Raw genomic sequence first — 11,985 nt, forward strand, 5'->3', positions numbered from 1 at the left:
ATGGACCCCTGCTGAAGCCCAGAATCCTGAACCTCCAGGAGAAGTGAGGTTTGGAGTCTCAGCCTCCCCAGCCCACTGGAAAGCCATCGCCTGTTGTCCAAGGACAGGATGGGACTGCTGTACTTCTGATATGAGCCTTGTGGGAGCTGGGAGCCTAAGGACAGGGGCAACAAGGGATTTCCTGTTCTTTGAGTGGAGGTGGCTGTGGCTGGGGCATGCAGGGTCTCAAAGAAATGGACTGGAGCCTGGATTTAGAAGAAAGAATCAGGATCTGGAATTCTGCTACCTGAGGAACAAGGGCGGGCAGGTACCTGCCCCTCCCCCGATTATTTCAGAAATGGAATCAGTCTCCTTGAATCAGAGGCTGAAGGGAGCCCCTTTGCTTGTGGTCTCCGTGCACCCCATGCCTGCACATTCTTTCCGTCCATATAATTTATTGAACTATTCTCCTCGAAGGTGGGTTTTTGTTTCTGGAGATAATATTGGGATAGAAGAGGGGGTCCCACACATTAAAACTGGAGCAAACACATGGAGGGAACGTGAAGAGCCCATTATACTCCATCACTCACTACAAAAGGATAGCTCAGTGGGAAAATGCTTGCTTTGCAAGTTTGGGGACCTGAATTTGAGCCCCAGAACCCATGTGGAAAAATCTGGGTGTGGTGGGGCTTGCTTGTAACGGTAGAAGTGAGGAGGCAGAGGTGGACAGGTCCCTGGAGCTTGATGGCCAGCCAACCTAGCCTACTCGGTGTGTTCCGGGCCAGTGAGAACGTCTCTCAAGACAAGATAGACAGGGCCACTGTGTACTCAGCTGGAAAAGACCCTTCCTGTAAAGCGTGGTGACCTGAGGTCAGTCCCCAGGAGTGCACATGGTGGCTGGAGAGAGCTAATGCCTTCAAACTGTCCTTTGACCTCCACATGCCCACTCCCCCCCAAATAAATAAATGTAATTTAAATTTTTAAAAGGTGGAGGGAAAACATACAAAGTTGCCTTCTGACCTTCACACACCTGCACACACATGAACGTGCACCAGTATACACACGGACACACAAGTGCGCGTGCACACACACAATACAGATTCGGATGGCCAGGTCTTTCAAAGAGGGGTGAGGTACCAGACCTCTGTGCTGGCTGCAGCCAAGGATGTAAGGGATTGGTTAAGGGGAAGTGATGTCTGAGAGCAGAAATGTTGGAAGCTCCTATTCCCTGCCTTGAGAATCTGGGTAACTTAGTATTTGGTCTCCAGAGGAGCTTCTCATGGATCTTGAAACCAAGTGCTCTGGAATCCAGTTAATTGCATTGTAAAAAAGTCTGTTTTGTGTGTGTGTTGCGGGGGCTGGTGCTCACTGTAGATGTCCGATGACTTAGCTAGACGTCAGAACATTCTAGGGTACTAAGATCAACGTACGTGGGCGCCATGGTGGTTCTCGGGTGTGGCGGGCCGAGGGGCGGAGCAGGGCGTTCTCCTTTCTCCGGGGCAGAACACGCACGCACACATATGCACACATTCATACACGCGCGCGCGTTCACACACAGGGGCACAGGCATCAGCCTGGCTGGACTCAGCCGCGCCCCCACCTCGCCGAGCTAGATCAGCACACCGGAGAGCGCCATCCGCCCACGTGCTGGGGGCGGGGTCCCGGCAGCCCACCACCTCGGCGCTTTCAGGAGGGTCCTATCCAGCCACCTAGCAGGTAGGAGCTGTGGGACCCTCTGACCAAGCCACATCCTCAGTTCTATTCGTAGAGGGACCGAGGTGTGTGGCAGGGGTAGGGGTGAGGGACTGGGTGGAGGGACGCTGACAAGAATCAACTCTGAGTGGCAGATTGAAGCCCTAACCTAGGAGATTGCTGTGTGGAGAGGAGAGACAGGTGTGGAGACAAAGAGAGAAGGTCGGTAGGCACAAAGGAGAGAGAGAGAGAGAGAGAGAGAGAGAGAGAGAGAGAGAGAGAGACCGAGGCCAGACAACAGAGGGCAGCAGAGACGCGGGCGAGAGAAGGATGTGGGGGACAGAGTAGGGAAGATGTCCATCTGGGGTTTAGAGAGAAGTGAACGCCGACTAGGTCACGAGAACAGGTGTGAGGACAGAATCGGGGTGCGCGCGCGAGATTCGCGAGCAAGAGGATGTGGGTGCCCAACAGAGGTGCGGGGGCAGGTTCCCCACTTCACCAGCAAGAGCGGTGGTGCAAGGGGTCCGATGTGGAGAGAGAAGCCATTGGGGATGCACAGAGCACAGGCCGCCCTCAACCACCCTCGCAGGGCCGCGGGATCCCTGTCCCGAGTCCCATGCACCGGCACCGCCCGGCCTTCGTTTCTGTGCGTCAGTCCCTCCCGTTGTCTTGGCAACAGGCTCGTTGCCCAGCAACCAGCCTTGCTATCACCCTGCCTGGAGCCTGGCGGTCTCTCTGGGCAACAGCGGTCTGCTGGTTCCCACGCCTGCCTTCGCCCACTTCCGGTTCAAGCCCTTGGGAAGGGCAAGGAAGGGGCAGAAGAGGGTGGTTGGGGGATGCCTGCAGAGAGGGAGCGTCCCTTTGTGATGGAATTGGGTTCTCCCAAAGCCCGCCCTGGGCCTGGAAAGGCCGAGATTCATTCCCAATGTGCACCGAAAGTCTTTGATGCGCAGAAAGCTCAATGGATGCTTGGGGGTAGGAGTGGGGGGGATAGGGTACTTGGGTACCTCTGCAGGAAGCACCGCAGGAACCCGACGCCATGTTCCCGGAGCCCCCTACCCCTGGCTCTCCAGCGCCTGAGACACCTCCAGACTCCAGCCGCATCAGGCAGGGTGCAGGTGAGAGAAACCTAGGCTAGCCCAAGTGGAAAACCCCCGCGGGATCCCTAGGGGCGGGACTCAGATGCAAAGACTCGGGTTGGTGAACTGGAAAATCCGGCAGGGATCATGGGTCAGAATCCCAGACTAGAATCTGAACTGCTGAAAAGGAAAGACAGGTCTGAGAGGAAAACCAGAAGCGGATCAAGGGTGGGGCGTGGAATGGGATCATAAATGGGTGAATGGAAACCGAGACCCAGGAGCGAGCAAAGAAGCGTCTTCTAAAAGCAATAGGAGTTAAGCGAACATCAAAATGTGTGTATAGACGTCACTACTGTAAGAAAGCAAGCAAGCAAACAAACAAACAACAAAAAGATAGCAAATCATGTCAGCGTGGGTTAGAGCATCAACTGAGTTTTATAGGAGAGACTGGTTGGAAGGTAAACATGGGATTAAAATGGGACGGAATTGGCTGGAGGGGCATCCAGGCTAAGATTCAAGCTGTCATAGGGAGTCAAGGCTGAGCTAGCCAGCCGACTTCCCAGAGCTTCCATGCATCTTGTGTCCATCCTTCTGCAGTGCCTGCCTGGGTCCTGGCCACCATCGTACTGGGCTCAGGCCTCCTGATCTTCAGCAGCTGTTTCTGTCTTTACCGGAAGCGCTGTCGGAGACGGATGGGCAAGAAGAGCCAGGCCCAAGCCCAAGTCCACCTTCAGGAAGTGAAAGAGCTGGGCCGGAGTTACATAGATAAGGTGTGACACGGACAGCTTCTTGACCCTTTCTTCACACCCTGCTGCCCCCAATGTCCCCACCTGTCCTCTATCTTTTGTCCCTCCACTTCTTAATCCCATTTTGTCCACTGGATTCTGGGGACCAGAGCTTGTAACTGTCCACAAAAACTCTCCAGTCTGAGCTGGGTGTGATGGTGTACATGTGCAATCCCAGCACTTGGGAGGCTGAGGCATTAGGATTGCCTTGAGTTCAAAATCAACCAGAGATGTATAGTGCCTGCAACGCCAGCCTGGGCTAAAAAGTGAGACCTTGCCTCACAAAACAAAACAGGACTGAGAAGCTGGCTCCGTGGTTAAGAGCACTTGCTACTCTTACAGAGGACACAGGTTCGGTTCCCAGAACCCACATGGTGGCTCACAACCATCTGTAACTATAGTTCTAGGAGACCCAACACCCTCTTCTGACTTCTGTGGATGCCAGGTACATATGTGATACACATACATACGTGTGGGCAAAGCACTAATACACATAAAATAAATAAATCTATAAAACAAAACCAAACAAACAAATGAAAAAACCAGTAGGCAACGTGGTTGCTAAGCAAGCATGCAGACCATAGTTCTGATCCCTTACCCACCCAAAAGCTGGATGTGGCCATGCATGCCTATAGCTCCAGCAGTGGGGGTGGAGAGGGAGTAGAAACAGGCATATTCCTGGAACTTCATGACCAGCCTGTCTAGGAGAAATGGTAAACTTTAGCATGAGTGAGAGACCCTGTCTCAAAAAGTAAGGTAGAGAGTGAGAGGAAGACACCCAAAGTTGACCTCTGACCTTCACACACGTGCACAGGAATAGATGAGTATAGCAACATACACAGACGTGCACACACACACACACACACACACACACACACACACACCTATCTACAGCCACGCTGCCCTAAATATTCTGGAGAAGTGACTTACTTAGGATGTTGTCATAAGCAGGGCACAACAGACATTGTGGTATGAACAGCCCTAGAGTCAGAGGAAGTTTCCTGATGACTTCTATGGCTAGACCAGAATGACAGAGTTAGCTGAGGGCCAGGACAAGAGCATTCCGGTCAAAGGAAGAGCAGGTGTTGAGGATGGCTTACTGGGTCTTGAGGTGAAGAGATAGAGTTGTTCACAGTGTCCCATAGTGGGGCATCTGGAAGACTGAGCACTCTTCACGTAAGGAGGTGTTTGCCTAAGACAGGGACAGGGTCCTTGGAATGTAGCTCAACAGCCAAGCATTTTCCTGGCCATACGAAGCCCTGGATTCAATCCCCGGCACCACATAAGGCGTGGTAGTGTACCCCAGTAATCCCAGATCTTGGGAGGCGGGGGCAGGAGGATCCAGAAATTCAAGGTTATCCGTGGTTACATGGCAAGTTGGAGGCCAACATGAGCTATAGACAGCATGTCTGAGAGAAAGAGATCAGCATATATGTCATGAATGCACACCAATGGACACACACACACACACACACACACACACACGTCACCGAGGACTTAGGGGGTATGGAGAGTGGTAAAGAGCACTTGTTCCTCTTCCAGAGGACCACGTTCTGTCCCCAGTGCCCACGTAGGACCACGCTCTGTCCCCAGTGCCCACGTAGGACCACGCTCTGTCCCCAGTGCCCATGTAGGATGGCTCCCAACCACCTACAACATCTCCAGGGTATCCAATACCTCTCACCCCCATGGGCAGCTGCACTCACATGCACGTATCCACATGAAGACACACGCCTACACACAACTTAAGATATAAAAAAATCAGTATTAAAAATGAATAGACTGTGGTAAAATCTGAATATTATGCCCCTAAGTGCAGAGTGGAATTCAGGCCAGGAAGTCTTGGGTTTCCAGCCCTGGGAACCATTTTTTCATCTGTGTGACCTTGAGAACTACATCTGTGGTTCGTGGTAATTAACTCATGTTTCTCCTCCTTTCACAACAAGTAGCTGTTGTTATGATTATTACCTAGAAGGATTCTTTTTGGGATCCTGGAACCCACTCTCCATTTCTGTTCCTTAAATCAGTGATTTCAAAGGCCATGGATGTCAGAATCACCTCCAACTTTGTTGAAATGTAAATTTTGGATGGAATTCACACAGACCTCATGAATCAGAACCCCTAATGAGGTGACCTTGATATTTTACCACTAGTCTCTGATGGATACTAGACTTTGAGAGTCTATGGTGGGTTAAAATAAAAAAAACCTTATATGCTAAATGCTAAGCACGTGGTAAATATACCATTTTCCTGTGGCAAGATGATGGTGGTAATTCGTACTGTTATCCCAGTACATTCATAAGAAACAGTCCCAGACTGTGTCTCACTGTTTGTTCCTATAACAGACATCACTAATCAAATGCTGACAGATATGTTGCCTTTGTAACCATATCTTGTTCCAGACATTACTAGTCAAATAATGTTTAGACAAGAGGGAAAGGTCTGTGAGCCTCTTGAGGTTTCTGGGCCTGGAGGGTGCTAGTTTCCAGAGAAGATTCCATCAAGAACTCCCTGGTTTTTTAGGTTCAGCCTGAAATAGAGGAGCTGGATCCCTCACCATCCATGCCAGGCCAGCAGGTACCAGACAAGCACCAGCTAGGACGACTGCAGTATTCACTGGATTATGACTTCCAGACGGGTCAGGTGGGTGTGAAGGAGGGCAAATGCTTTGGAAGGGGAGACCCTGGGTGGGAGGCTGGACTAGAGTCCTTCTTCTGTGTCTGGGCACTGCAGCTCCTGGTGGGAATCCTGCAAGCTGAAGGGCTGGCGGCGTTGGACCTAGGAGGTTCTTCAGACCCCTATGTTAGCGTCTATCTGCTGCCAGACAAGCGGAGGCGACATGAGACCAAGGTGCATCGGCAGACCCTGAATCCACACTTTGAGGAAACCTTTGCCTTCAAAGTGAGTTCCTGTTGCCGTCACCCCATGGTCCTCAGCCTACCCCTCAACCCTGGAATGCTAAGGACTGACCCCTTCCGCTCTCCCTGGAAGAAGACACAGCTCAGGTAGCAGCTGCCTGTGTGTATAGGCAGTGGGAGACGGTTCCTTGGGACCTGGAGTTGTCCCCGGGAACACTGCAGTGCCTGGGCTGTCTGTGACTTGGTCCTTGTCCGTTCACGTGAGTTTTCTTCTGCCGATCCCTGTACTTTACTGAGGTCCCTGGAACCTCACTGCCCAAGTTATGGGGTATTTGTACACTGTGTGAAGATATGTCACTGTGGTTGGTTTAATAAAGAGCTGGATGGCCAATAGCTAGGTGGGAAGAGATTGGGGAAGACTTCTGGGGACAGAGAAGGCTCTGGGAAAAAGAAAAGCAGAGTCACCAGCCAGACATAGAGAGGAAACAAAAGGCGCAAGCTAACATCAGATGGCAGAAAGCAGATTAATACAAATGGGGTTAATTTAAGTTGTAAGATGTAAATGGAGCTACATGTTTGTTTCCCGGCTGCCCAGACCTGAATAATCACACAGACACTATATTAATTAATATTGACTGTTTGGTCAATAGCTTAGACATATTCCTAGCTAACTCTTACATCTTAAGTTGACCCATTTCTATTAATCTGTGTATCACCATGAGGCTGTGGCCTACTGGTAAGGTTCCGGTGTCCTTCTCCTTCAGCAGCTACATGGGCATCTCTGTGACTCTGCCTACCCTCTGCCTCTTCCAGTCTGGTTATATTCTGCCCTGCCATAGGCCAAAGCAGCTTCTTTATTAACCAATGGTAATAAAATATATTCAAAGCATACAGAGGGGGAACACCACATCAGTAAGAGCTTGTTGAGACTAGCCTGAGCTAAAGGCCAAGCTTTCATAATTGGTAAGAAGTCTCTGTGTAGCTAGTTGGGAGCTGGCAGCCCAAAGGAAACTCTGTCTACAGCCCCACTCCACTTCCACCTGAATATTCTGTCCCCCACACCCTCTCTCTCTGGCTTCCTATCCTGCCCCTCTGTATTCCCTTCCTCCAGGTGCCGTATGTGGAACTGGGAGGCAGAGTGCTGGTCATGGCAGTATACGATTTCGATCGCTTCTCCCGCAATGATGCCATCGGGGAGGTGCGGGTGCCCATGAGTTCAGTGAACCTGGGCCGGCCGGTGCAGGCCTGGAGAGAGCTGCAAACGGCTCCCAAAGAGGAGGTGAGCGTGCGTGACCCCGCCCATCCCTACTCTGGACCAATCAGATAACAGGCTTTCGAGAGGGCGAACTAGCTGGCTCCACCTCCCTGGTGCCTGACTCTGGACCATTCCATTCCAAAGCCAGCAGGCGAGGGGCCGATTTGGGTGATAGGTTCCATTCCTCCTTTTAGCAGGAGAAACTGGGGGACATCTGCTTCTCTCTCCGCTATGTCCCCACGGCCGGAAAACTGACCGTCATTGTTCTGGAAGCTAAAAACCTGAAGAAGATGGATGTAGGAGGACTCTCAGGTGTGTGCAAAACAAAAAATGGTGTGTGTGTGTGTGTGCGTTTGTGTGTGTGTGTGTGTATGTGAGTGAGTGTTAGGGTTTATACTGCTGTGATAAAGACTATGATTTAAAAAAAAGGGGAAGAAAACGTTTAATCTTACAACTTTATTTTGTGACATTCGATCACTGACAGAAGTCAGGGCAGGAACTCAAGGAGAGCAGGAACCTGGAGGTAGGAGCTGCTGCAGGTGGGCAGAAAGGAGTTCAGCTTCCTGGCTTTCTCCCCCCCATGGCTTTCTCAGCTTGCTTCTTATACATCTGGGACCATTTGTCCAGGGTTGACACTACCCACAGTGGGCAAGGTCCTCACATCAACCCCTAATTAGGAAGCTACCTCCTGCCTGCAGGCAACATCATGAAGGCATTTTCTCGTTTTTGGTTCACTCTTCTCAGATAACTCTAACTTGTATCGATTTGATAACAAAACAACAACCATGACAAGCACCAATCAGGACAGGGGGTGTGTTTTTGACTAGTGGTTCTGATAGCTTCTTGATCTGGGAGGTCCCTTAGGAGATAGCAGAACCCATACTGCTGTGGGGTACAGAACTGGTCCTATCCAGAAAAGGGACACCTGAGGAGCACACGGGCTGATTCTATCTGGGTCCAAAAGAGATTCTTCACGGCTTCCACACAGCCTGATCCCAGGAGCCCAGCAGTGCGGAGTTAAAGGATGCCTTTCTTTGCCCCAGATCCCTATGTGAAGGTGCACCTGCTTCAGGGAGGCAAAAAGGTTCGGAAGAAGAAAACCACCATTAAGAAGAACACCCTGAACCCCTATTATAACGAGGCCTTCAGCTTCGAGGTGCCCTGTGACCAAGTGCAGGTGAGTGCAGCCATGTCCCTGATTTTACTGAGACAGCTCCACCATGGGAACCCCCAAGGATGGTAACGGCAAAGGGAAAGAGGCCTGGGCATCAGAGAAGAACCAGCCCTAAGGTCTGAGGTCATATTTTTCGTCTCCATTTCCTCCTCTGGAGACCAGGAGGCCTGGCCTTAGAACCTGGCCTTGGGCATGCTTTCCCCTAAGCAAGACAAGCATGTGTGGACAGTAAATGCCTGTCCCCAGCAAGGTCCGCCCCCAACAAACTTAGACCTTCTAGTTCCTATTTTAAAGTCTTTGGATCACCGCACCCATATCAAGGACTTGCATGTTTGCCCCTCTTCTGAGTCCTGATCTCTAAGGAGGCCCCTACCAAGCTCTGGGCCATGGGTGTTGTGGGTTTATCTCTGTAGAAGTTGGGTGTTATGGCACATGCCTTTGATCCCAGCACTCCATAGAGGCCAAGCTGCTCTACATAGCAAGTTCTAGACCAGGCATGGCTACATAGTAAGACCCTGTCTAAAACAGGAAAAAAAGGAAGGAAGGAAGGAAGGAATGAATGAAGGAAGGAAGGAAGGAAGGAAGGAAGGAAGGAAAGAAGGAAGGAAGGAAGGAAGAATTTACTTTTCAAAGGAACAAAAATTCCTGGGCACCTTTTTGTCTTTTCCAATTGCCACTCCTCCCTGCCCCAAACTCCCGTGGCAATGTCCCTACATAGCCTGGTCACAGGGAATGTCCTTGGTATGACCCCTACACCTTTCCCTATGCCTCCTTCCTTTCTCACCCTCTCCAGAAAGTCCAGGTGGAGCTGACTGTATTGGACTATGACAAGCTGGGCAAGAATGAGGCCATCGGGAGAGTGGCAGTGGGTGCAGCCGTTGGTGGGGCTGGCCTAAGGCACTGGGCTGACATGTTGGCCAATCCCAGGCGGCCCATTGCCCAGTGGCACTCGCTGAGGCCCCCTGACCGAGCCAGGCCAATGGTTGTGCCCTGATCCCTATATCAGGCAAGCACCCCACCAGATCCCTCGCTCCCAGCCCCTACACCTCTCCCCACAAGCCTCTCCAGACATTGCATCTGTTCCTACCTCCACACAGGAAATATTTCTAACTTCCAGCACCACTCCCATGCCCCGAAGCCACAGTGATCCTGCAGGGAGGTGGTTAAGTCTGGCATCCCCTGTCCCAGGATCCTACCCTTTGCTTTGACAATCAGCTGCAAGGCCTGTTATCTCCTTTCTCCCAATCTCTTAGCTCTTCCCACACAGCTTAACCCCTGTACACTGCTCCGGGGGCCAAATAAATACTCAGCAGCTTGGCGACTCAGCCCCAGTGTTCCTTGATATGCGTACGGGGGAAAGAGGGCAGGACCCAGTGGCTGGAACCAAGAACGACGCTGGCCTCCCAGCCCAAGGGCATGCCAGGTCGGATTAACACTGAACACCTTGGACACCCACCCAGGGAAACCCACCCACCTACCACTAACCCATTCATATACTTATCCATTCTTTCTCTGAACCTCGGTTTCCTCATAAGAAGAAAAAAAACTTGTGATGATGATAATACCTATGATGTGGCTGCTGTGAGGGGTCAGGGACAACCCCCTTACAGTAAATTAATTAGTCCATGTGCTCACCAGCCAGGTAAAGGTTGGACCACTGAGCTACACCCCAGCCCCTCACTGGGGGATTCTAGGCAGGGGCTCTACCACTGAGCCACACCCCCAGCCCCTCACTGGGCGATTCTAGGGAATCACTTTACTATTGATCCTCAACCTTAGTCATCTTTTTAACCTAAGTTTTCCAGCCTCTACTTAAACTCATGAGCTCAGACTTTGCTCCTCATGACTTACTCTTATCAAGGAAACAAAGTAGGTAGGTTTCCAACCGAAATCTTCAGGAAGCCCATGACCTGAAGTCTCAAGAGCTCACCTTCATTCTACACTGAAATCTCTGGAGAATCTACGGCCACACCACCCTCAAAGGCCCGACCTTACCTGTGATACTTGAGGAAGAGCCGATGGTACTCTTCCCCTTCCTCTTTCAACACATGTTGCTTCCCATTGTATTTCTGGGAGGATGATTACTTAGCCAACTCTATCTCTCCCCAGGCAGGATTTGGTGTGATGGACAGGTCTCTGCTGTTTGAGAATTCAGCCATCTGAACAGCGGGTTAAGTAGGAAATGGGGGCATGAAGTATCCCCAGATACTAGGGAAAGAGTATACATTTGACCTCTGAGCTTCCTGGCAACCAATGAGCAATAATCAGTTCCATGAATTATCGTGTCCATGAGATTTAGAAAGTCTCCACAAAAGCACCAGGTGGTGGTGACACACGTCTTTAATCCCGACACTCGGGAAACAAAGGCAGGTGGATCTCTGTGAGTTTGAGGCCAGCCTGGTCTACAGAGTGAATTCCAAGACAGGCAGCAAAAACAAGCAAAAACAAACAAAAAGAAAGGAAGAAAGAAAGAAAAGAAGACAGAAAACTAGAAAATGTCCATAAAATCCTAGCAGTGGTTTTTCCTGTGCGACTGTGTGCATTGCTCGTAGGAAGGCCATAATTATTACTGGGGCTGGAGAGATGGCTCAGTGTAAGAGCACTAGCTGCTCTCCCAGGAGTCCTGAGTTCAATTCCCAGTAACCACATGGCAGCTCACAACCATCTATAATAGGATCTGATGCCCTCTTCTGGCGTGCAGGCATATGTGCAGATTGAGCACTCATTCTTAAAAATATAAATAAATAAAATTTAAAAAGAAGACAGTATTATCTACAATGAACTACTACCACCACTTACTGCCAATATTGCTCTACAGAAAATTCATGATAAATACAATATTTATTCTTATTGGCAAGTGAAGAAAATTTCTGCAGTTTTCTATGGGTCAGATAGCCAAGCAGTTTGACTTTAAGTTCTGGTACTTGAACCTGTTATGTGTTTTCTTTATTTTTAAAGATTTATTTATTTTACTATTTTGTGCACATGAATGTTTTGCCTGCTTCTTTGTTTGTGCACCGTGTATGTGCCTGATGCCCACTGGGGTCAGAAGAGGGCATTGGATCTGTGTGACTAGAGTTAGTAGGCCTCTGTGAGTCACCGTGTGGATGCTGGGAAGGGCAACGTGCTCTTAACTGCTGGGCTAACTCTCTAGTCTCTAAAT

The 11,985-nt window shown here is 50.3% G+C and overlaps 1 protein-coding gene across 3 annotated transcripts; it reads left to right on the plus strand.

Annotated features, from left to right (window-relative positions):
* Positions 1-1,422: 1,422 nt before the first annotated feature.
* On the plus strand, positions 1,423-10,143 carry Syt5 (synaptotagmin 5). Of its 3 annotated transcripts, none has more exons than XM_026777158.1 (9): positions 1,423-1,695; positions 2,651-2,789; positions 3,348-3,520; positions 6,059-6,178; positions 6,269-6,436; positions 7,505-7,672; positions 7,846-7,960; positions 8,692-8,825; positions 9,616-10,143. In XM_026777158.1, exons 2-9 carry the CDS (start codon positions 2,711-2,713, stop codon positions 9,814-9,816), a joined length of 1,158 nt encoding a protein of 385 aa, XP_026632959.1. In that variant the 5' UTR covers positions 1,423-1,695; positions 2,651-2,710; the 3' UTR covers positions 9,817-10,143. The 3 variants fall into 3 exon arrangements, with proteins under 3 accessions (XP_026632959.1, XP_026632958.1, XP_005369402.1); XM_026777157.1 differs by having other exon boundaries at positions 1,424-1,695; positions 2,687-2,789; positions 7,843-7,960; XM_005369345.2 differs by having other exon boundaries at positions 1,425-1,695; positions 7,843-7,960.
* The last annotated feature ends 1,842 nt before the right edge of the window (positions 10,144-11,985 follow it).

This window comes from Microtus ochrogaster, unplaced genomic scaffold, assembly GCF_000317375.1.
Source record: "Microtus ochrogaster isolate Prairie Vole_2 unplaced genomic scaffold, MicOch1.0 UNK47, whole genome shotgun sequence".
Lineage (NCBI taxonomy): Eukaryota > Metazoa > Chordata > Mammalia > Rodentia > Cricetidae > Microtus > Microtus ochrogaster.